Source organism: Lissotriton helveticus, chromosome 2_1 (assembly GCF_964261635.1).
Source record: "Lissotriton helveticus chromosome 2_1, aLisHel1.1, whole genome shotgun sequence".
NCBI classification, from domain to species: Eukaryota; Metazoa; Chordata; class Amphibia; order Caudata; family Salamandridae; genus Lissotriton; species Lissotriton helveticus.
The window spans coordinates 1364323203-1364350008 of record NC_136059.1 but is presented as its reverse complement, the minus strand read 5'-3'; the positions used below and the strand labels follow the sequence as shown (position 1 = coordinate 1364350008).

The following is a 26806-nucleotide window of genomic DNA, read 5'->3' as shown; positions in this document are numbered from 1 at the left end:
GCGAGACCTATTGCATTGCAAATGCTAGTTGTAGTGCTTACTGACATGCAGCTTCTATTCTATTCAATGCGCATTTGTAGAGGCCATGGCGACCCATAGGCATCCAAGCAATAGCTACACGACATAGAATCCACCAAGGTGCTCAGGGTGAATTAGTTATCAAATATCAGGGATCAAATATCAGGTTAGGGTCTGTGACTTCTTTAGCGCCGGGACGCCTCTTCGCTGGGGCAGCTGTTTTGCGCTTTACCAAAACTATAGAATAGAATAGAAATAGCCAAGTATTTAGAAGTTTATGGAATGTGAGTTGGTCAGTGAGTCTCATTGTGAAGGGGAGGGTATTCCATAATTTGGCCACCTTCTATCTAAAGGATCTCACTCCGCTTCTTGCTCTTTTTATAAATTTAACATTGACTAAGCAGGCGTTGGTGGAACGGAGGGCTCTAACAGGCATATAATGGGACACCAAAGGTCTGAGGATAATAGGGCCTTTTGTTTGGAGTACCCTGTGAGCTATGCAAAGGCTTTGAATGTTATCCTTTGTTCGACTGGTAGCCATTGGAGGGTGGCCAGGACCTGCCGGGCGGAGTTGTGTTTAGGAATGTTCAGCAGAGCTCAAGCTAATGCGTTCTGCACCACTTGTAGTTTCTGGATTGGAAGGGGAGTATGTGTTTTATTTTTCGGAGCATTCTGAGAATGCCATAGCAGCAGGCTGCAGGTTTTGTGGCCTGGGCCACCATCCTTAATAATTAGTCCAGCCATACCCCCAGGCTTTTAATAACCGTCTGGGAGAAAGGGAGAGCGCCTAAGCAATGAGGCTAGCCCAGGTTGGGGTGGGTATTGAGGTTATTGCCCTGTACCATTCGCACTGGTTTGTCTCCATTTAGTTTGAGACCGGAGTCTGCTATTCATCTAACTAATCTCTCCAGACAAGGTCCTATTGTGAGTGATTGGGAATCACCTTCCTGGGTTAGAAAGAACACAAGTTGGGTGTCATCTACATATGAAACCAGGGATATCCCGAATGATTGTATTTTACCTGCTAACAGAGGCATACATATGTTGAAAAGCATTGGGCTCAGGGATGAACCCCCACCGCAAAGGGAAGACGTCCGGTGAGCAGGATCTATCAAAGACCTGGAAAGTCCTGTCTTTCAAGAAAGAGGTGAGCCGGTTTAGGGCAATGCCCATAACACCTGCACTGTAAGGTCTATTAATGAGGATGTCATGGTTCACCATGTCGAATGCTGCACTGAGATCGAAGAAGATGATAGCTGCCATACCTCATCGGTCAAGCAACAATTTTGACGCCTCTACTACTGTCAAAAGGACAGTCTCTGTGCTGTGCTTAGGATGGAACCCCATCTGCATGGGGTGCAGTATATTGTTTGTTTCAAGGAAGTCCGAAAGATATTATATTCATGTTTCTCTACCACTTTGCTCAGATCAGGTAGTAAAGAAATGGGTCTTTAATTTCCTGTGAAGAGAGGGTCCAAATTGTTTTTTATTTTTTTGCTGTGCCTTGACCATGGTGTGTTTCCATGTGGGGTGCCCTATTCCTGTTACTAGAGATAGTTTGGCCATTTCTAGCATCACCGGGAAGGTGAGCTCAGCTGCTTTAGAGAGAATATGCGGAGACGCTCAATCAAGTGGGGAGCCTGGTTTGACTGTATTAAATGTCGGTGAGAAGCTATCAGAGATACATTTGATGTTGATGTTTAAAGGACTTTAATTAATTATTAAGTCGAACAAAAAGCATTAACAATAAGATAATTAAGATCACATTACAATAGAAGTAGAAGTCAGAGAGAACAATTAAAGTCTTTTTGTATTTTAAAAGGAAAGGAGAAAGGGAGAAGGGGAGGGAATCATAAGGAGGAGCAATATAGATAAATATCAGAAGAAAAAGTCCTCGTAATTTAAATCTAATATAAACAAGTCTAAAGGACATACCCAGTGCACAAATAAATAGTATACAACATTAACCTGTAATTTGCAAGTATAAAGAAAAACAAAGAGAAATAATTCATGGTGGTAGAAACTTTTCTGACCGTCTACAATCTGTATTAGACATGTCAGTAACAATAGTATTTAGAAATGAAGTTAGGGGGTAACCATACCATTTGGGCACTATTAGATTTAGCAAACTGAGACATATGTAGTTTATCCAGTTTATGATGAGAGCAAACACGATCCCACCAAGTCTTATATGATAACTTAGTGGAACATTTCCAAGTAAAAGCAATTTGCTGGAAGGCAATTGCTAAGAAATCGTCCAATAGTTTATACTCCCGGAAAGTAAGTGAAGAAACATTAGTTAAGGTGCCTATAAAAACATATATAATGTTAAATATTTGTTTAATTTGTGCCCACTCCTTATGCCAAAAGGAAAGAGTATGAGGGTACTAAAATATGAAGCATGCAACCAGTTTGCCATATGGACTGCATTACTTTCAAAAATGTTAAAACACTCCGGTGTCACGTGGCTCTTTAGCCGACATCACTTTCCATTATTTTTATTTTTTAGTTCATACTTGTAGTGTTTAAAGCAACACTTCAAGCCCCACAATACAACATACTAGAAAAGTCACTACAGGCTAATATCACAAAATGCGTGGACTCATGAGCCATCTAATAAAGGAAGCTGTTCTTTTTTCTTGCAGCATACGAAATGTTAATAAAACAATTTGAGTAAGTGCGGAGAATGCTTTTGAACTGCAGATGCTCGCGAGCATTTACATTCCTATAAAAAAACGGGGGGACCTTAAAGATAATTTAGCCACCTACAGTGAAAGCCCCTCTGGGATACGTTTCCCGCATCACAATAAACCAGTTGCAAACCCCATCCCTCCTGAGATGACTCTTTGCAGCCGAGTGAGCTGTAGAGCTAACAGAACCCTAAGTGCTGCTGCCGCCCCTGTTACCGAGCCAAGCTCAGACTTTCGTGGATTTCGCAAGTTGTGGCCACAGCTCCCCCGTGACATGCACCTTGCACAGGTGCAGCACGTGCTGCCTTAGAAGTCGATTAACGTAAGGAACAGAGCACGCAAGGTATTGCAGGAGAACTAATAACTGCGGAAAACGCTGCCTGTGTTTCAGTTTGCCTTTTATGCTTCGCGTCTGTAGAAGAGCTGGCTGGCATGGCATGATGACAATGACTATATTTCCGCCGAGGGAATAAAGAATATCAGGTTCTGGCAGAGTGACAGGGCACTGATGCTTCTAGGAAGTCTCGCGGCTTGTTCCGGGAGGGGCCTTTGTTATCGTAAATGCAGATCTCCGGGACTTGGGCGCTCAGGGCTGGCAAGTGAGGCCCACTACGAGAGCTAATATTGGCCCCTTTGTTTTCTCCAGGGTAGAGTGCTGCTGTGTTGAAGCATGAAGGCTGCTCGGCCGCCTTGGTATTTTAATCGCCATGCTTTTAACAAACACGTCTCGCCATCGTCAATAGACAGCAAGTATTGCTTTCAGCATCCAACTGGAGAGAAGCACACAAGGTGAAGAGAGCAACATGGAGGGCAGGGGAGGAGAAGCACACAACGAAGACAGCTGCAAACGACATGCCCATGCATGGAGGACTTACACAAAGAGAAACAAGTCAGGTCCCGGGCCGGCCAGCCAATCACAGCGCGGCCCGGGGAATGACGTCACGGGGGTGTCCCGGGCCGGCAGCCAATGACAGTGCGGCCCAGGACAAAGGGGCGGGGCTTAAAAAAAGTCAGAGAAACGCCCCCGAATCGCATTTTCACGGGAAAGCGTGATTGACAGCCTCTGTCTCCCAATGGCTAGCCTCCATTTATGGAGCTAGCCAATGGGAGACAGAGGCGGGACCAAAGCCCCATAGGTAGGATCATGAGATTTCACCCTGGGCGGAGCAACTGCTACGCAGTTGCAACGCCAGGGCGAAACCTAAAAATGTAGGCAAAGTGCTCTCATGCAGGGTACCAGAAGCGTTAAAAAGAAGGGCATGTTGAATTTGAAAGCCTTCACCGGACTTTTCAAAGCCTGGCTTTTCACTAAGACTTTATAAGTAAGTTTCATAACCTATACAAGATATAAGGTCCTCGGCACATGGCCTTTTTGTTGGTAATAAAGTGCTATCTAAAGCAAATTAAACCAACGCAGTGCACTTGTAGATAAGAGTAGTTGACTTTGTGAGCTGGAGTCTGCTTCATGGCTGCTTAATGTTTGCGTGAAACCCAGTTTGAAGGGGGAGAGGTGAGATATACTTAGGAACAACTTTTTTGTGGCAAAAAGATGTACACTTAAAGGTCTGAGCGTAAACTGTTCAGCTATTATGTTCTAGATCTTGAGTTGCAAAGCTTTTAGTGGTGGCGCGGAGCTGCTTTTCAAAGCTGAAGCACAAGTGCGCAAGTAGAGCATTAGGACAGTGTGCATTGTGTACTGGGAAAATTCACAAGATGTGTCATGGGAAGTTCTACCTACCGGCAACAGTTAGTCTGTTATGTCAGCCCCACCAGAGTGAGTCCACTGGCCCTTCAGAGCACCGTTCACAGTTTGATAAACATCTTTCTTTAAAAGACAGCCACTGTTTTCCCTTTGCTGCAAAGTCTCTTGTGACATTTGGGATAATTTATGCTTTAGCCTTCATAGTTTTCCCTAACCCAAAAAGGGACCAAAAATATATAAAAAAAGTTTTCTTTCTGAATTAAAAAAACAATGTGAGAGAGTTTTTTTACTCATTTGCAATTTGTGGGGCAAAAAGATTTGCACAAATGGGTAAACCCAGGAACATATACATTTCTGAAAACGAAACCCAATTCTGATTTCAGCAACTGATCGTTTATATGAATAGGTCATCGGTTTCCCAATTAAACCGTAATTAATTATTTCACACAGTAATGACTGCAAATAGGAAAAATAGATATTGGTAGAAGGCCTAGGCCAAACTACCAAAATGTGCTGTTTCGTTCTCGAGCCTCTTCCAAGTGCATAGATGTATAGCTCTCATAGTTAATCCAAAAACGTATGGTATCTAAAGCCAACGTCCAAACCGTAGCTTAAAATTATTTTTCATTTTATATAGAACACAGTCTTTCATAAATGCAATGATTCAAAATTGTGTATCATCAATAGTTATTTTTGAAATGTTTCAAACAATCTTAATATCAGGACAGATGCGGTTAGCACCAATCCACATTTTTTAATACCCATACCGTCATGTGACACTGAAGGAGTTTATGCAAGACATATTTTCTGGGGATTCTTACAATAGGAGTGACATATTTTGTGAAAATCAATTGTTAACAACTCCTTCAACATTCCCTCACTTCTGATAAAAGCAGTTCCCCTCATGCCTGGTGAGGCCTATCGCATGCAACTGCAGAAACTCTACCAACCAAATGCATTCTTGAAAACCCACGACGTAGGGGGATCAAGGGAGGGTGTAGCTTATATGGATCCCACTAGGTTTTCTTACCCATGAGTTCCTTCAAAGTACGGCTTATAATGCACAATTTCCTCATGTGCGCAGTAGACTGGAATTTGCAGAGACTGACAAAAGTCCTACCATCCTGCCCCACTAATGTACTAATAAAGATTGCCTTTTGTGTGCGGGCCGCCATACTAGAATTGAAAAGGCTTAGTTGAACCCTTTTCTGCATGTGACAGGAATTGCTAAAACTCAGTTGCTCAATTATTACACAGCTTTTATGCTGGATAATGGAATATGACTGTGCATGTTTGGGGGTTGGAAAAAGACTTTGATATAAACCCATTGGAGGGATGCGCTGTACAGTAAAATGTTCCTTGTGTCGTGAAGGTTGGTCAGGCGCACGGCGGACTGATGGGAGTCATCCAGAGAGCCATGGTGAGAGCGTGTCCTCATGTGTGGTTTGAACGCTCAGAAATGAAAGACCGGCACCTGGTGACGAAAAGGTAAGCAGAGCATCTCGTAATGAGTCACTAGAAATCAGGTATACCCAGCTCTCTTTGGTACTTTAGATTATTAAATGATATAAACGTAGAATTAAGATTCCCTGAATCCGCACATTTTAATGCTATACTGTTAAGTATTTTCACAATAATTCCATAGCCCTCAAGGTATGCCACTGTACTCCAAGGAAACAAGTTACTGCAGGGGTTGGTGGACCACTGTTCACAGAATTTTAATATTATGCTAGGATGAATGACTGAAAGAGGGCGTCTAAATTATATTTTAAGTCTTTCCCTAGTATGTGTCTATGCTCTGTAGGATATGCAAAATAATGGTTCCGTTTGTTAAACCCTGGTCCTGTTGCATGCAGGTTATGTGTGTGAATTTGCTTGAATAGGTTTTATTTGAACAGTTATCTATGTTATGAGTGTTACACTTACTCAAGACCACTTGACCCTCATGAGGGGTCAGTATTGAACTCTTGTAAATCCTAAGCTATGAAACCGTCATGATGACTGAAAATAACTAGGTCACAGTTTTTTAGTGCATACTTAATACGTGTGTTTAAAAATGTACAACCTAAACCTAGCTGATATTGTAAATATATAATTGATTAATTTTGTGTTCTTGGCTCAGTGCCTTTCTAATTTTTTTTTTTAAATGCTGAACTTCCAATTGGTGTTGGCACGTGGTAAACTCAGGTGTCAAACACTGAAATATAGATCCACGTATTTAGCTGGAAGTAAAACTGTGCTGCGAGAGTCAAAGCTGACATTGTGATAAGCACCGTTTCTAGTCCAGATTTCCATTGAATGACAACGTCTCTGCCTCTGTACCTTTTGTGGTTTATTTGCAGCATGTTGCGACATTGCATCCTTATCAGTCAAAACAAATATATGAAAGTGGCCATTGTAAAATTGAAAAAAAAAACAATCTTTGGTCTGGCTTGCATCAAGTAAAACAAGGTGTTTGCTTATTTAATATGCAAGATACCGTTAGGAGAAAAAAAAAGAATGTAGAACATTTGGGGTTTCTTGTAACTCTTGATTTTTGGCAAGTGCCTTTGTAGGTATATTGTGCAGCTGGTCACCTTATAGTTGTGTTGATAATTGTGTTCCAACTGTAGTCCTGCTATGCCACATCTCACAGATCAAACTATCGCAACGTGAGACCTTTTGAGATAGCCTCCTGGCAGTCCTCTGTTGTGAAGGCATGGGAAAGTTCACCACAGGAACATCCACTCCTAGTTTTTTTTTATTAATCTGAAGAAAGGGGACAACACAGAGGACTTACAAAGGGCGGGTAGGAATTCTGATAATCCGCGTTTATATTAAGTGGGTCCCTGGTGGGACCTTGCCTTTTTCCGTCGATAGGCTGGACCAATGCACCCCAGAAACAGTCTGATTACAGTTCTTGGTTGCGGTGAAAGGAGGCACTTGTTTTAACAGCCCAGCACTAAGGAGGCGTGACAGAGCGCCACACAGTGGACCTGGGGTCCTGCTGTCGATGAAATCCCCAGAATAGTGCTTTATGTAATTGAACTGAAGTAAAATGGAGAACGTGCTGATAAAAAGACAACTGATGTTTTGGAACTATCCTAGGACAAGGTGAGGCATCAGCAGTCACCAGCCAGTGACAACTTTCAACAGGCTCCCACTCCAGAAACTTGAACACAGTTGGACTAAGAGTGGAACAGAAGCTCAAACATTTGCTGTCCGAGTTTGCCTGTCCAAAGGTTTGAGGATTTGTAACCTTTTCTTTCCTTTGAACAAGCCCTGGAACCGTTTTTCGAGAGCCACACCTGCTGGTTTCCTCTGGTCTCAGTGATATATAGGACAGGAAGGTATCTTAACAGAAATCCTATTATCTGACCAGTGGACTGGAATGTGGATGCGCCCTAGCTGAAGGGTTGTTGAGCTTCCCTCCCAATGCTGCCAGTGTTCTGCTACCCTGGCACTTTGGGAGTGTTAGGAGTGAACTAAAGCAAACAAGTAAGTTGTAACTTTCAACCTCCGTAGGACTGGAATGAGGCCATTTGAGCAGGATGCAACCTCAGCACACAATCTTTCCTGCTCAAACATGTCTGTGGTTAAGATTCAGAAGCTATAGCTGGATTATGGTATCCATGTATTTAACCTTGTGAAGCCTGGGCCAGCTACACCTTTTGGTCTTGCCTCGCTGGAGGACTTAAAGCTCTGAATAAGTAGAGTCCCAGTGAGGCGAGTGCAAATGTGTGAAGGCTGCAAAGTTATCCCCAGAGACGAGAGGACATTGTCCACTATAATTTCCAAGTTTGCCCGCACTTTGAGATTTTACCTCTTCATTCCTTTATTTCCCTATAACATTGAAATGTGGTTCAGCTGTATTCAGGATACTTTGTCTGATGTACCTCGTGCAAACAAAATATATATTGTCTGTACAGTGTTCTGTAACTGTTTGAAGAAAAGGTATTGCATAAAGTGAAACTCTAGAGTAAGTTGATAAAATTTGACTGTGCGAGCCACCTGAGCCAACTATACCATTGGTATCTTCTACACTCTTGTTTCTCTTTGTCATTTTTAGTTCCAAAGCCCCACCATTATTTTCTTCTACTTATCTTGTCATAACATATTTATTGAGGTAACCAATCCATCATCCGAGGTAGCACTTTTTGTGTTCTATCTGGTGCTGGATACAAATTCTGCACCCCACTCACATCTTCGACTTGTCTTGCAAGAGATTGATTTCTTGGCTACCATGTAGCCTCTATAAAGAAAAGATCCAGATATGGGGCATTTCTCTGTTCCTGATATTATTATATTTTGACTCAAGCAGACATTGACACCAGAGCCTGAAAAACCTTTGGTTAAACCCCCTCAGAACGTCACTTCTTTGATGACTAAAACATCACCTCTGCTTAGGATTCTATAGATAAATACGGGGTAAAAACAAAACTAATCCTAAACTTTCGTGTACTAGTGTTAAAAAGCCAATACTCTTTGGAGAAACCTTCTAGTCCGGGAAGGAGGTGGGAACTCCTCTTTCTGCAGGCAAAACAGAATCCTTCAGTTTTTTGTTTTTTTAATAACTAATGTTATTAATAATTTTTTTGCCAACATTACATCCAGAAAGCCATATTGTGTATATAGAAAAATACAGTATTGGCATATATGAGCAATGTTATACATTTAATGTTGAACCACGGAATTACAAGAGAAAGAAAAAAAAAGAAAAAGAGAAAAAGAAAACAAATGAATATATAACATAAAACCGGCTGCGATGAAGGGAATAGGAGTATCGTCCTTATGAGATGTCCAGGACTCGACCCGCTGTTCAGAAAGTACCATCCAATTGTTAGTGTGGTGATTATGTATATTGAACCAGTTTAGTTGTGGTGCAGAACCTCTATATCTAATGGTGTGAGCTGTGAGAGCGGCATCAAGATAATTCCTCTGTAATCTGCCAAACATTGCCATATGCGTGTGTGTTATTGGGCCAGCCTCGAGCTTTGAAGACCAGTCCCATGCAGAAATCTAATCCACGTTTCCATACCCCCCCAAAAGGGGTGGGGATGGTGCCTTCCAGGAATGGGATATATCATGTTTAGGCACGGTCAGATCTAGGAACAATAAATGTTGCTTATATCTGTTACCCCTAATGTCTTCTATGATGTCCAGTAACGCAAACCGCAGTGTGCTTGGTATGTCCCATCCCAGCTCTTATGTCAAACCTCTATGCAGACCCTTCCAAAATCTATCCGGACCCAGGCATGTCCACACTGTATATAAAGGTGGTTTCTTCCGCTCCGCAGCGGAGACACACTGGGGAGGCAATAAGTCCAGGCTTGTGAATCCTCGAGAAAGTAAAAGATGTTCTGTGTTGGTATTTCAGCGGAATTAGCCGCAATCATGAGGAGACAACAGCTCCTCGAGGGGACTCTAGCACCTCTCTCCAATCATCATTGTCGATAGGGCCTAGGTCTGTTTGCCATGCTTCCCTAAGGGGTTCCAGTGATGACGCGCTGTGGGTGACTAATGGTTGATGTATTTTAGATACTTTATGATCAACCAAATCTCCCATAATGAGCTTCCCTTCTAGTGGTCTAAATTCGAGAAGGGCGATAAGATCCCTGCGATATGGAGTAATAGCATGACGGCAATGAAAATATTTATCAAATTGGGTAGGTGGCATGGAGTTTTCATCCTGAACGTCCCAAAAAGATTTGAGAGAGACTTTGGAGAATGTGCGATAGTGTGGAGATACCGATTCGGTCCTAACCTCGGAACCCTGTAGCTGTAGCAACTGTGGGAAAAGACGATTACACCATAATGGGGCCTCACCTGTAAGACGATTTAGCCAGCCGATACGGCAAAGAGATTTCCGCCATAATGCCAGTACCACTTTGGTGGCTGGGGGAAGAGCATGAGAGCTGGTACGACCATACAAGTATTTATATAGTGACGGATTGCCCAGCAACCACTGTTCCAGCGCGTAGGCCAGTTTGTCTCTGGGGCAGTCAGCAATGCCTCCGCAGGAACCCATTAAGCATTGTGTTTAGTTCTCTAAACCATGTCAGTGGGATAGGATAGGGATGGTTGTGTAGATGATATAGAATCTGAGGAAGGGATATATTTTAAATATTGCAGAGCAGCCGTACATGAATTGGGGCAATCCTGCCCATGACTTTAGCTCCACCTTGACCTTAGTGAGGATTGTGTCGACGTTACGTGCCCTGGATATCTCCTGATTGTCAGTTATGAAGACCCCCAGGTATTTCATACCCTTGCGGGTCTGAGAAAGGTCTTAGGCCCATGTGTAGTCTGCCAAGGACCCGCGCAGAGGCAACAGTGTGGATTTGTTAATATTCATAAATTGCCCCGATGTGTCACCAAACATTTTTATGATCTGAAGAATGCGAGGGCCTGATCTCCAGGGTCAGTCAGGAAAAAGAGAATGTCATCCACACTGCCAATGGCTCAATGGCCAGAGCGAACAATAATGGAGAGAGTGGGCACCTTTGTGTGGTACCTCGATTAATTGGGAACGGTGGGGTTACCCTGCCAGCTATATGTATGGAGGTGGTCAGCCCATGATATAACATACCGATGTATTTGATAAATTTGGGGCCGAAATTGAGATGCTCCAGAAGGATGAATAGATATATCCAGCTGACCGAATCGAAGACGTGGTCAATGTTGGCCAGAAGGAGAGCTGTGGGGCAACCAAGACAGTCCACATCGGCTATTGCGGTATGAACCCGACGAATGTTATGACGTGTTGCGTGACTGGGTTTGAATCCTGCCCGATCTGGATGGACCAGGTCGGGGAGATATATCAGAAGTCTAGTGGCAAGCGCTTTGGCCAAGAGTTTTGCTTCTATGTTTAATAGTGAGATTGGTCGATAGGAAGCATGGAGTTCTGGTGGATGACCCGGTTTTTGGAACACAACAATTTCTGATTGCCTCCAATCGGGGAGCATTAATGTAGTCTGAGCCACTTCTTGTATAGCTGCAAGACAGTGTGGACCCAACAAGGCCATATACGCTTTATAGAATTCGGAGGGGAAGCCGTTGGGAGCCTGGCACTTTATCCGAGTGTAAATCATTAGTGGCAGAGGTCAGCTCCTCTAGGTTTAGAGGGGCATCAAGCGAGTTTCGAGCCTCCCCAGAGTGTGCTCTTGGGGGGAGATCTGTAAAGAACTGTTCAATTTAGGTGGTATCGAGACCCTCACGGGCTGTATATAAAGATCGATAGTAGCATGCTAAGCTATTAGCGAGCATCACTGGGTCTGTCACCAGTGCATCTGCTGAATCTCGGAGTCCCCAAAGTGGGATATTTGCCTGTGCTTGTAGACATAGTCTAAACTGGAGTTTCCCAGATTTGTCACCCCATTGGTAAATCCTACTTTGCGTAGTGAGTCAAGCTCCCCTGCTTCGTTCATCAAGATGCTATGATACTGTTGTGGAAAGAGTCGCAACTGCCTGCGCGCCACAGTCCCATCTTCTCCACGGGCCCCACGTTCCATGGCCATGATTTGTGCTTCTAACTGGATCTGTGATTGTCTCCATTGTCTACGCTCAGCGGTGCAATAACTAATGTCAACCCCTCGCAGCGTGGGTTTCATGGCCTTCAAAAAGGTGCATGCCGGAGTCACTGACATTGCGTTTTGGGAGATGTAATCTGAGAGAGCACCACGAAGTTTAGCACGGTATGCTGGTTTCTGCAAATTCCACGTTGGGAGCCACCATCGGAAGGGGGGCCAGCATGGATCTATTAATAGATGGATGGCCACAGGAGAGTGATCCGACAAACCCCTAGGTAAAATCGCAGCCGCCGGTACCCTATGAACAAATGAGCCTGGGACAAATATGTAGTCTAACCTAGAGTAGGAGGTGTGTGTATGAGAAGTTTGTGTAGATGGCGTTTGTGGGGTCATGTCCCTGCCACGTGTCCACCCACCCCACCCTACCATATCGGCTAAGGTCCGTTGCTTGGAATCAGGGATCCCACAGCCACACTCCTCGGGCGCCATCTATCAATGACAGGGGACATGACATCATTCCAGTTGCCACCCACCACTGCGAGCCCCACCGGAAGAGCACCCCACACCCCCACCATGTGGTCTAAAAACCACATGGTGGTTCAAAAACCTCTGACCATGGGGCGGGGCATACAAACTGCCCAACACAATGTGCTCCCAGGCCACCGTCCCATGTATGAAAATGTAGCAACCATGTATGTTGGCCCACTTCTGTAGCAATGTATACGCGACTCTGCGGTGAATCAGAATGGTGACCCCCTTGATTCACTAGTGACTCCTTCATGAAAGGCATGTATGAATCCATATCGGGTGAGACAAGGGGCCTTAGTACCGAGCATATGTGTCTCTTGTAGCAGGAGGACATCAGCACCAATATGTTTGGCCTACCGTAGGTTTGCACCCCTTTTAATCTTATCTAACATGCCCCTTGTATTCCAACTCACCAAGTAGAGCTGTCCCGAAGGATGTACTGTAGGCTCTGACGCCATTGTGTCATGGGAAGGTGTAGCGTTATGTCGAGCAATCCTGGACTATATAGGTCTAAGGGCTTTTTAGCTATGCAGCACTTAACTAAAAAACTAAGGCAAACCAAAACACACATAACACCCCCACCTCCACCCACCCCAATACCTCAAAACAGCAGAAAGTATATATCACGGGAGGTATTGTAACCCGAAGGGTAGACCGAGTACAGCCCTCCCAATGGATCCCTTGAGTCCATAAAGTGTCCCAGGCCCTACTGGGGGGGCTGGAGCAAACCCATGCAATCGGCCCATATTTAACCTGAAAACCAATGGAAGGGCAAAAGGGAAGCCCATGCTACACACCCCGGAGGGCCAGAGCGTAGACATAGTAACAGTATTTCTTTGAAGGCACGTATTTTCGGGATCCTGTTTATTGTTCTTGGATCCCCATGTAGATCTGGATCTGTAGCGTCTTTTGTCTTTGGCCACAGCTGGAGTCCCCCGTCAAGGAGTTTGAGTCCCTGTGCAGCAGTGTATGTGGTTTAACAGGCAGTTGGTCATCTGTCCATGTGAAGACCTCTTCTGGAGCATCAAAAAAGATGAAATGAGAATTGAAAACCACCATACGGCAGGCCGGGTACAGAAGCATGTAGGGAATTTTGAGTTCCCGCAGCTGTGCCTTAGTGGCAGTGAAGGATTGACGCTGCTGCTGGAACATTTTGGTGTACTCTGGAAAGATCATGATTCGATGGGAATCCTTTATAAGATCTCCCTCAAGTTGTGCCTGTTATAAGATCATGTCACGATCATGGAAGTTCAGGATTCGTGCAATCATGGACCACGGTCTAGCCCCAGGTGGAGGCTTTTGTTGCAGGGCCCTGTTAGCACAGTCGACAACGAAGTACAACAAGTGGAAATCACTTGGGATCCATGAGGTAAGCCAGTTTGTGAGAACCTTCCCTGCATCATTCCCTTTGCAGTTCTCGGGAAGCCTACAAAGAGGAGGTTGTTTCTTCTTGCGTGTCCTTCTGAATCTTCCACCTGCAAGACCAGGCCCTTGGTCAGTTACTCTAGGAAGGTAACTTTACGTTGCAGTGTGCTTACAGTGTCTTCGACCCCGGAGACACTTTTCTCCGTTTCTGTTATGCTGTCAATTGCATTGTGGAGGTCTTGGCGCAGGAGGGGGACTTCATTGCCCACAGCACCGATCTGCATCTCTAAAGCCTGCCTAGACTGAGTGATAGCCTCAAGGAGGGCAGCATTATCTGGCAAGACCGGTGTGGCGTCAGGATTGTTTGTGGGTTGTGTCATAGCGGCTGTAAACCAGTCCTTGGTGCTCTGCTTCGGGCGGACTCTGATATTTTCTCCTTAGACATCATGTATCATTGTTGTTATGGTCATCACTATTAGGGGACGCTTCTCTACACCACACGCACCAGCCCCAGTGTTTTATACCCGGTTGCCTGGAGTACGACTGTGAATGATGACCTAAAATTATTGTGAGAGGTAGCCTACAGTTCTCACAAGACACCTCTTCTCTAGATCCGGGTCACCATTTAGGGGGAGAGGAGCTTAGAGTATGTAATCCACTCAGGCAGAGTGGGCCGGTGCTTGTCAGTCAACCTCGACACCGGACGAGTGACGCCTGTTTGTCTCCTTTCCTGTTCTCCAATTGCTGTTGCAGGCCGGCCACGCTCCCTCCTAACGCTAACAAAAAAATCTTTGTAGCACGGGCGCTGAATGCATTTGCAATGTAATAGGTCTCACATTTGCAAAAGTTTAAGCTATTGGCATTGTAAATGACAATGCCTTTTATTTATCTGTTTTAAAAACAACACATAAATAAAAGGCATTGTAATTTACAATGCCAATAGCTCAAACGCTTGTTAATGCGAGAACTATTGCATTGCAAGTGCTTGTTGGCTCCAGAGGTATTGTGGTGGTTCACCTACTCAAAGGAGAATAGTGTTACATGAGATGTTCGCAGGCAGATTGCAGCTACATGGCCACAGGCTAATTTTATCTCACTTCCTGCATCTGTTGTTTGAACTTTGTATTAGCAGTCGTTGGCTCTCTCATGATTTAAGATGTTTTGAATGACAGGTAGCCAGCGAGGAATGTGAATGCTATTTTGTTAGGCAATGCAGCGCTTTAGGCAAACCATTTTAAATATTTCCACAGCGGATAAAGAGCTATATATAATAAACATCTGACAAGTCCAATGTTCCTTTCATGCATTACCTATACAATGCAATTTTTCTCGAAATTTTGTAACCACCTTTTTGAATAAATGCTTTAATTCATACTCTACATTTCCAATTTTTTGCTGAAATAAATATGCACCTTTAAAAGCAGCACGTGTTATGTTTTAGTTGCTAGTGGGAAAATAGTTTTTCACTCCGACACCCCATGTATACACTTCATGCAATTATACAAAACCTTTCATGCGTGCATGTGATTTACCAAAGTAGGCAGCGGTTATGGTAACTTTACAATGCAAATTGTCTTTTTTTTTTTTACATAGAGCACAAGTTTAATGCCTTATTCTTCTCAAAAGTAAAAAAAACAGATTTCCAGAATAAAAAAAGGAGGAGCACTTCCTCTCTCCTGTTTTACATCAAAGATCAATGCTTTATCTTTAATTCTTGGTGCTTGACATTAGAGTGTGGGTTGGCAAACAGATCCGCTTGAAAGCTTGGCTTGTCTTAGGTAGACAAAAAATAAATCATTCTCTAGGCTTACGTGGCAAGATTCATTAGTCTAATTTTGCTGTCCATTCATGCTGTCTTTTAAAGCCAGTTCATAGGAAGAAAACATAGTTTTTTTTTTCCTCAGGCCCCATCGCTCTACTACAGAACAGAGCATACTTAGACCACAAAATATTGTCGCGGAAGTGATGATGTTTTCTAACATTGAACTTAATTCTAATTCACCATTTTTAACAGTGGCTTCCCAGGGATCTGCACACGAATTTTATTTTAAGAAAATGCTGAAAAATGAACAATGGTTCCATTGAAAACTCTTTACAGCGGAATATTCAGGGCTCGAATCGGGGTACCACGCGGGTGGACGGCGTCCCCCCACTTATTTTACCGGGGGGACGCCACCCCCCCTGCCAAACAGCTGGACTTCACTCTTTGGCCTCTGTGGAACAAGGAACTCGGCACCTTTTGTGACATCACTTCCTGTTGTGACATCACTTCTGGTGACAGCGTCCCCCCACTTATTTTTTTACGACTTGTGCCCTGGGAATATTTCACAGCTGAAATGTCTTCGCCTTGTCTTTTAACAGGCGATCCAAGATGATCATGATGCTACCAAGTTCATGATTCATTGTTGCTTGGACACCACCAATTCCATTGGCGTTGCCATTCACTACCATGCGACTGGGTTTTTGGGCAACATCTAGTCCTCCTTCATGGATATGTCCTATGAGACTCTCCTGTTTGGGGAGAAAGCTGATTCTGCTCTTGAGCGCTGTAAGGGGAGCACATTCTGGGTCTTTCCGCCCCACCACACCAACTGCAATAGTTCCACCATTCCTTTTGCTGCTCTCAACTCCTCCCTCTTGAAGGAAAAATTCCAAATGCTCACCCTGGCCCATGTTTTGCCACCCTCAATCCTGGGGACTGGATTGTGGCATTTAAACACCACCGGTAATCAGAGTTACCTGTTGTTCATAGTGGCAGAGGAGCATATTCAGTTTGCTGTGCTCCCCTTTGGTGATGGTGGCAACACGCATTTGGAGGTCAGTGTGCCAGTCTTACCCGACTTCGATGACTGGCTGTTGTCAACCATCTCCAGACAACAGTGAACCTGCTGTCATGTTTGGGGTTCACGATCAACATGCTGAAGTCACACCTGTCTCCTTCTCAGATGCTCCTTTTCAACAGGGCCATAGTGAACACGGTTCGGTTTTGTGCCTTTCCCCGGGTAAAGAGAGTCCAGGATTTTCAGGCTATAATTCAGATCTTTCAGCCTTAATCCTGGTTTGCAGTAAGGTTGACTCTGAGGCTGCTGGGACTGATGCCCTCCTTCATCCTGCTGATTGAGCAATCGAGCTGGCATGTGCAAAGTTATAGCCAAGTCAACACATGCTTTTCCTAAGGAAACTAGGTCCTAACTATAAGTACCTACTGGCAACTGCCAGTAGGATGGATGGATAGATTTATATATATCACTCAAGAAGAAATGTCGAGGCTTCAAATTCGTGAACTGCAAGCTTTATTTCAAGTGCACAGAGGCAGCATTCTACTCTTTCCCTGACACGTTTCGACAAATAATTGCCTTGTTCACAGGTGAGCTAAAATATGGTGCTTGATCTCATTGGCCTTAAATACCCTGCAAACATGACCTCAGTTATCGGCATACATCATCCCTGATGCACCATGATCGTGAATACAAGGCCTGGACATCGTTCTTTTTCAAAACGTGTGGAGATGATTGTTGTGGATCATCGGGAGTTGCAATCCCGTCTGGGCCCGCCGCTGCAATTTGCCGGGGTATCTGCGCGAAGCAAAGAGGTGGAATATATATATTATATATATATATCTGCAGTTATAGTTAAACCTTCGAAATTCACCCCAAAAAAAAAATAAAGGTTATAGGAACTTTATAGCTAGGCTCAGATTTCACTCGAAAAAAAACCCAGTGAAATTCAGCAGTTATAGTAGTTCCCTGAGCTAACTATAACTTACGCCCCCGCAATTCACAGCTTATGACCTTAGATATTACATCACTCATGACATTGTCAGTGACCTCACTCATGACATCTTAAATGGTATAACTCGTGACATCACCCAGGAGTGTGTTTTGTAAACGTTTCAGAGACTTAAAGATATATACTAAGCTACAACATAAGTTACTAGTCTTTGTGTACTATTACTGAATGATACTGTTTTTAACATGTCATCTGAGTGGCTTTGTGACCATCAGTGTGTGAGTGGGTGTCTGAGTGACTATGGTTATAAGAGTGGGTGTGTGATTGGCTGTATAGCTCTGTGAATGGGTTTGTGAGTGCTTTCTGGGTGTGTGATAGGGTGTGTGAGTGGTTGAATGGTCGTGTGAATAGTTGAATGGGTGCATGAGTAGGTGTCTGAGTAACTGTCTTAGCAACTGTCTTAGCAACTGTGGCGGTGTGAGTGCTTGTATGGGCATGTGACTGTTTTTGTGGCTATGCAAGTGGGTCTGTGAATGGTTGTGTGGGTTTGTGAATGGTTCGGTGGATGATGTCACCAGTGATGCCATTTGAGATGTTATGGGTGATGTCACTGACCATGTCATGAGTGATGTGATATGTGACGTCATAGGCTGTGATTTGCGGGAGGCATACGTTCTAGTTTTCTCAGGTAACCAAAACTGCTGAATTTCTGTTTTTTTCTAAGTGAAATCTTAGCCTAACAATAAAGTCCTAGTAATCTTTTGTTTTTTTAGGGAATTTCGAAGGTTTTTTATATTCTATTTTCTACCTATAACGTCCTTGTAACCTTTGTATTTTTTCACTGAATTCGTATGTTTTAAAGTAATTCTATTTCTTAACTCTAACATCCCTGTAACCTTTGCTTTTTTCTGTGAATTTCAACTTAGAAATTTGTTTTGATTTTCTAACTTTAACCTTTGAGAGTGGGTGTGTGAGTGGTTATATAGGTAGGTGAGTGCGTATGTGAGTGACTGTATGAGCCATAGGGTGGGTAGAATGGGTTTGTGGGTATGTGAATGACTGTATGGGTATGTACATGGCTGTGTAAGTGGGTGTAGGAGTTCCTGTGTGGATCTTTGAGCGGGTGTGTGAGTTGGTCTGTGACTGGATGCCTGAGTGTCTTAGTGGGCCTGTGAGCAGTTGCCTGAGTCTGACTGGGTCTGTGAGTGGATGCATGAATGTCTTTGAAGAGAGAGTGGGTGAATGAGGCTGGGTGGGTGAGTCGGCGAGTTAGTATCTGAGAGGGTCTGTGAGTGGTTTAGTGGGTCTTTGAGTGGGTGTGCGAGTATCTGAGGGAATCAGTCAGTCAGTTAGTTTGTGTGTGAATCTGATTAGATCTGTGAGTGGGTGCATGAGTCTCTGAGTGGGTCTGTGAATGGGCACATGAGTGTCTGACTGGGTCTGTGAGTGGGTACATGAGTGTGTGAGTGGGTATGTGTCTCATAGTGGGTCTGTGAGTTGGTGAATGAGTGCCTGAATGGATCTTTGAGTGTGTGCATGAGTAAGTGCATCAATAGGTGTGTGAGTATGTGAGTGAGTGGCTGAGTGGGTCTGTGAATGAGTATGTGAGTTTGAGTGGGTCAGTCAATGGGTGCACAGTAAAAACAAAGTAGGGTGGCACATGGGAGCATGTCCTCATGCATTCTCCAACTGTGAGGGTCCTCCTGTCGACCTTGCCTGCAGTCTGCTATGCTCTGTTGCCTTCAGTTTTGTGCCTCCTCTGCTTATTTTCTGCTAGTTTTTCTACCTCTTCTCTCTCTACTCGCTGCTGCCCTCTATTTTGCCTCTTTCAGCTCGTTCTGCCCTCTATTTTGCTTTCTTCTTCTCACACCTGAGCTTTATTCGCCTCTTGCTGCTCATTTCTGACCTTTATTCCGCCTCTTTCTGCTCATTTCAGACCTTTATTTTGCCTCTTGCTGCTGGTTTCTGAACTTTATTCTGCCTCTTTCCAGTGGCGGCTAGTTTCTCCTGGAAGGGCACACTAAATTATATTAAACATTAAAAGACTTACCAAAAACAACATCCTCTGTTCCAGACCGCTTTTGCCGATGCCCACGGGAACAGGATACTGCAACTTCCTTCACCAATCCTAGCGCTGCATGAGAGCAGTGGTAGGTTTAGTGGGAGCAACCTCATTTGTCGCTCCACAGCGCTTGGAGGCTTTGGCTTTCCAGCTGGGTTAGGGTTGTTTAAAGTTTGCTTGTGTGGCTGGCAATTTCTTTAAACAGTGCATTAGACAGCCCATCCTCCTCCCTGCTGCTGTCACTCAGTATCCCCATCCTAATGCTGGGCTCAGGGCAGGGGAATACATATTTATTTGTAATAAGTTACCATTTTATTTTTCGCCATTAGTTCTTCGGGGGGGATTTAAGTGGGATGTCACTCCTTCGCTGAAGTAGAGGAGCCGCCCCCTGCCTCTTTCTGCTTGTTTCTCACCATTATTTTGCCTTTTTCTACTCATTGTTGACCGTTATTCTGACTCTTTCTGCTCCTTTGTGACCTTTACTCCTCCTCTTTCTGCTAGTTTCTGACCATTATTCTGCTTGTTTCTGACCTTCTTTCTACCTCTTGCTGCTTGTTTCTAACCTTTATTCTGCCTCTTGCTGCTCGTTTCTGACACCTATTTTGCCCCTTTCTGCTTGTCTCTCACCTTTATTTTGCCTCTTTCTGACCTTTATTTTGCCTTTTTCTGCTCGCCCCGGGAACGCAGGGAAACCTCAAGCCCCCGCAGTCCCACATGCCTCCCCACCTCCTGCGGAAGCCGGCATTGTTCTCGCACGAAAGGAGCTGCTGGAAATGGAGCTCCCTGCATGCAAGAGCAATAGTTTCATCTCTTCCCCTGCCCACATGTCTGCGGGCAGACAAAGGGATGAAACTTCCACTTCCAGCAAGTGGGAGCACTTTGACTATACCGTTGGAACCAAAGTATTTGCTCTCATTTGGCAGGAGTCGTCACAGCTCTTTATTAATCCTCAGACAGTAATCTTTCTCCCAAATTGCCTCATAAACATAAACCAGAGTCAGAGGACACTTATTATATTCCTTTGAAGAGGAAGCTCCTCTTCCTCTTCCATCACCTCCTTCCCCACACTTACATCACTTACTAATTACATCAACTAACACTCCTCAACAACCTGATGATGAGGATGATTGGAATGGTGGGGATGATCCTTTACGTGCGGATTCCTGGAAAGACTATAACACTGACTCACCCAAAGATAATGACCCAGACTTTTACCTTACAAAGCCTTCCCCACCTGACGACAAAGTGGGGTACATAGAATTACTATCTAGAGCTGCAGAGTATCATGGGGTTCAACTACACAAAGAATCCATAGAAGAGGACTTTCTATTTGAAACCCTTAGTAGCTCACAAAGGTCCACTCGCACTCTCCCTATGCTCAAAGGCATGATGAGACATGCAAACAATATATTCAAATACCCTCTTCGTGCTAGCTTTCTCACCCCAGGATAGGCAAAAAGTACAAGCCTGCTCCATCAGATCCAGTTTTTATTAAAGGGCAGTTACCACTGGACCCTTTAGTAGTCTCTAATGCCCGTAAATGGGCCAATTCACAAACTTCAGGGGATGCCCCCCCCCCCCTCCAGACAAAGAGTCCAAACTGATAGACACTTCCGGTAAAAAGGTAGCCACCCAAGCAGCAAATCACTGGTATATTGCCAACACACAGACCCTTCTAGCCAAGTATGATAGGGCACACTGGGACGAGATGGAGCAATTGCTCCAATTTCTTCCAGATAAGCATAAGGCTAAATCTCAAGACCTAGTCAAAGAAGGAAAGCTCACATAAAATTTATCAATCAGGAGTGCTTTAGATGTTGCTGACACTGCAGCTAGAGCAATCAATAATAGTGTATTACTAAGAAGACATGCATGGTTAAGGGTCTCTGGATTCAAAACTGAAGTCCAACAATCCATTTTGAATGCACCATTCGATAAACAGCATCTCTTTGGACCTGTAGTAGACCTGTCCTTAGAAAATATGAAAAAGGATACGGAAGTGGCTAAATCTATGGGAGCCCTACAGTCTCCTTCTAATCATTGCTCCTTATGTCGCTCCTTCTATCGTGGGGGTCCAAGACCATCTCTTCAGACACTACTGCTACACCCTACAAGAGCAACAATCGGTCCTCCTCCTCAAGAGACTTCTTTAGAGGAGGTTACAGAGGTAACAATGGCAAGGGTAGAGGTAGAGGTTCTACAACGCGTACCTCCCCCAACAAACAGTGACTTGCCTACCCTTACCCCAATCATTTAACGCCTGTCGGGGGCGTCTTTTACAATTCCTCCCCATCTGGCAATTGAAAACTACAAACAAATGGGTGCTAGGAATTATCCAACATGGTTATTGCCTGGAGCTTACCAACACTCCCCCAAACATTCCACCACATTCTCACAAAATGTCACCAGAACATTTACATCTACTTCAGCAAGAGGTCCAGCCTCCTCTCCAAAAGAGCCATTGAACCTGTGCTGTTACAACATCGAGGAACAGGTGTATACTCCCAGTACTTTCTCATTCCCAAAAAGGACAGCTCCCTGAGACCCATTCTAGACCTCAGAGAACTCAAACTCTACATACTGTCAGAGCATTTTCACATGGTAACACTTCAACAAGTGCTCCCACTTTTACAACAGTGCCATTTTATGTCTACTCTAGATTTAAAAGACGCATATTTCAACATTCCATTTCATCCCGCTCACCGCAAATACCTCAGATTCATGATAGTGGGCCAACAGTACCAATTTAAAGTACTCCCGTTTGGAGTCACCACTGCTCGCAGGATATTTACCAAATGTCTGGCAGTAGTTGCAGCACATTTCAGAAGACAACACATCCATGTCTTCCCATACCTGGACAACTGGCTCATCAAAGCCAGCAATTACCAAATGTGTCTCCAACAAACTCAAACCACTATTCACTTACTTCACAAACTTGGGTTTACAGTAAATGTGTTAAAGTCTCATCTACAGCCTTTCGAAACACAAACTTGTCTGGGAGCCACAATAGATGCTCAGAAAGCCATAGCATCTCCCAATGCAGCCAGGATTCACAATATTCAGTCCATTCTCGCTCAATTTCAGCCCAACCAGTCATTACTAGCGAAAGTATTCAAGCAACTGCTAGGAATGATGGTGTCTTGCATTTTAATTGTTCCCCACGCAAGACTTCACATACGTCCCCTTCAAGAATGCTTAGCAAGTCAATGGAATCAATCGCAGAGTCAGTTGGCTGATCTAGTGTTGGTAAAGGGCAGCACCCATCGCTCTCTACAGTGGTGGAACCTACAAAATATATCCAAAGGACGGCCCTTTCTCTACCCTTTTGCACAGACAGTGCTAACAGATGCATCGCTTACTAGTTGGGGCGCTCACCTACAAACTCGCACAATCCAGGCACTGTGGACTCTAAAGTACAAGAGACTCGACATAAATCACCTAGAGCTACTAGAAGTGTTTCTAGCACTCAAAGCATTTCAAATTCACCTAATAGGCAAAACTGTCCTAGTCCGCAGAGACAACATGACAGCTATGTATTATATACAAAAACAGGGGGGGACACATTCACTCAAACTGTCACGCCTAGCACAAGCCATTTGCAAATGGGCCATACATCACAAAATCTACCTCCTAGCAGAACATTTTCCAGGAGTAAACAATCAAATTGAAGACCTTCTCAGCAGACAGACATCAAATCCACGAGTGGGAACTTCATCCCCAGATTCTTTTTCCCTGCTCCCATGAATGGGGGATTTCCTCACATAGACCTGTTTGCCACAGCTCGAAACGGTAAATGCCCAAGCTTTGCTTCCACATTCCTACACCCGCTCTCCAAAGGCAATGCTGTATGGATGAACTGGTCAAGGATATTTGTCTATGCTTTTCCGCCTCTTCCACTCATTCTGTTAGTAGTTCAGCAGCTCAGACAATCATCCCTCAAACTCCTTCTCATAGCTCCCACATGGGCACGTTAACCTTGGTTCACCACCCTGCTAGAGCTCTCAATAGTGCCACACCAAAAGCTGCATCTCAACTCCAGTCTCCTCACTCAGAACGGTGGAGGAATCAGGCATCCAAATCCCAAGGAACTCAACGTGGCGATTTGGCTCCTGAAGTCATAGTTTGGTTATTTACAATTACCACCAGACTGTATACTACTAAAGCATGTTATGCAGCAAAGTGGAAAAGATTTGTTATATATTGTAACAGCAACAATATCAATCCCCTTTATGCTTCAGTGCAAAACATCATCTGTTATCTTTTACACTTAGAGAAATCTCGAATGGCCTACACATCCATTTGATTGCATTTAGAACCAGTAGCTGCATACTTACCAAACAGACAACACTTATCTTTACTCAGGGTACCAGTGTTTAAAGCTTTTATGGAAGGACTAAAGAGAGTAATACCACCTAGAGCTCCGCCTGCTCCAGTATGGAACTTTAAAATAGTCTTCACCAGGCTAATGGGTCCACCTTTTGAACCAATGCTCAAGTGTCCCCTACAGTATCTCTCATGGAAAGTTGCTTTTCTTACCGCAATCACTTCCTTAAGGAAAGTTGGTGAACTCTAGGCTCTAACTATACAAGAGCCTTTCTTTCAACTTCACAAAGAAAAAGTGGTTCTTCGAACCAATCCCGAATTTCTTCCTAAAGTAGTTTCCGCTTTTCACATCAATCAATCAGTTGAATTACCTGTGTTCTTTCCTCAACCTGATTTTGTAGCGGAACGAGCTCTACATACACTAGATGTTAGAAAAGCTCTACTATATCATGTGGAAAGAACAAAAGACTTTTGTAAAACAAAACAACACTTTATTGCTTTTTCGCCACCACACAAATGCAATCCCTTTTCTAAATCGGGTATTGCAAGATGGATCGTGAAATGTATCCAAACATGTTATGTGAAAGCGAAAAGAATCTTGATTAAAAACCCCCCTAGAGAGCATTCCACCCGCAAAATAGGGGCTACTATGGCCTTCTTAGGGAATATTCCCCTAGCTGACATCTGTAAGGCGGCAACATGGTCTACACCGCACACATTCACCAAACACTATTGCGTTGATCTGTTAGCGAGGCAACAAGCTAATGTAGGCCAAGCAGTACTTAAAACACTTTTTCAAACAACTGCAACAGCTACAGGGATAATGTTACTTACCCAGTTCTTGGCATGTAGAGCTGTAGATTCTCATGCGCCCACCCGCCTCCCCGGTCATCTATACCGGTTGTAGTTTTTTCCTACTTTACGTACATACGCATGGACATCACTATTCTACCTTTACTAACTCCATTCTCACCCTCTTCGGGAAAACAATCTAACAATGGAGTCGATGCCCATGCACACTATCACCAAAAGGAGGAGCCACCTACCTCGTGACTGGAAAGACTTCTTAGATGAAAAACAAATTGAAAAAAAATCCGAACCCAAGACTAGAAGGCAGGAGTATGTACAGCATGTGAATCTACAGCTCTACATGCCAAGAACAGATGCGTACTGGGTAAGTAACATTATCCTTTGTGACCCCCCCTCTTTTTTCTCTGCCTTTGCTTGACGAATCACCCCTGAAACTTTCATGACAGCAGCTGAAGTGACTAGCTAATTCGTTTTGAAAATGTCGTCGAGATTCATCGAACAGCGCCAAAGTTATTAGCAAAACAAAAAACGCTTTTCCTACGGAAACTAGGTCCTAACTAGAACTGCCTACTGGTGACCGCCAGTAAGTATGTATATGTGTGTATGTGTATGTGTGTGTGTATATATATATCTATGTGTGTTTGTGTATATATATCTGTGTGTGTATATGTGTATATATATATATATATGTGTGTGTATATATATCTATATATATATCTATATGTGTGTATATATCTATGTATGTATATATATCTATGTATGTGTATGTATGTTTATAGTGCTTTGGTCAGTCGTTCTTTTTGATTTAAAGCATTTTTTGAATTTTATAAATAGAAAGCAATATAATAAAGCATACAGGAGGATGAACGAACACATAAACAAAAAATGAGGTTTCAAATAGTATTTTTGAAGCATGTAGGTTTCTGAATAAACGCATATAACAATTCCATCAGATGTCTGGAAGGTTGCAGGGACTAGGAAGCCACATACTACCATCTGGCGTGGCATTGTCCTAGAATAGCAGTGTAATGGCGGGAGGTGGTGGATAGATACTAGACACATCTGTGCCTGGTGGATAGATACTAGACTCATGGTGCAATTGGTGCCACGTTCATGTCTACTGGGCTTTGATGTTATAAAACCAAAACATAAAATGAAGCAAAAGTTTATACGGTTTACATTCTTGCTAGCAAAAAGATATATAGCCATACGCCGTCTGAGCACAAGAACTCCAGAGAGACAGCAATGGATCAAAGATGCATCAGTGTGGATGACGGCAGAGGAAATAATAGTGAATCTAACCAGAACTGACAACTAACTACAAGAAGACCTTGATCTGTGGAAAGCGCTGTCATGTGCATTGATCTACCCCTCCTCACCCTTTCTGAACGAAAGACCCCCTTGAAGGCTGGAAATACATACCAGTCTACTACATTATTGCAATTTCTCTCATTGTGGACAACCAGTTGTCCACGATTGTGTATAATTTCTTTGCCCAATAATCATATTGTGCAAATGTTTGAATTACTTTATGTACCCCGTTGCCCGAATAGAACCTACTCTGTGTACTGCAAATGTGCTGTTTGACAGAAGCCGAAACCCAAGCTGTCCGATTTTGACATGTATGCATTTTTTATCTCCAAAAGCACGTACAGTAGCTTATTTCCCAGCATGGAAAAATTGGTTAAAAGGGGTTGCACTAATGTGTAGGATGTTTTCAAATATTAATGATGGCTGATAGCAAGATGTTTCACAGTCTGTCAATTTCCGGGTAGATTTCGAGAACATTTTGAGAAACATGAACAAATATTTTACCATTGATAAAAGTATTTATGGCATGTTTTTTTCTTTTTTGAGACGTAACTGTGATAAAAGTTAGCTGTTACTAACCTGTTGTAACCTGTAGCTTTCACATTGAATTGACTTTTTTGAGTCTTGCTCTTCTCGTGTCTTTTAGTTTTAGCAATTGTATAGCTTTGCAACTAAAGCAGCCCATATGTGCATTATTCTACTCCTAAAATGTCTTTATACTACCTAAATGGGGTATTTTTTATAAGACACGAATTTGTTA

At 43.6% G+C, this 26806-nt stretch overlaps 1 protein-coding gene across 1 annotated transcript in view; it reads left to right on the top strand.

Moving 5' to 3' along the window:
* The window catches only part of GPAT3 (glycerol-3-phosphate acyltransferase 3), a 487853-nt gene that overhangs the window by 352354 nt on the left and 108693 nt on the right, over positions 1-26806 (top strand). The window contains exon 7 of the mRNA XM_078676298.1: positions 5783-5898. Coding sequence (XP_078532424.1) covers positions 5783-5898 — 116 coding nt within the window. The remainder of the gene's footprint in view (positions 1-5782; positions 5899-26806) is intronic.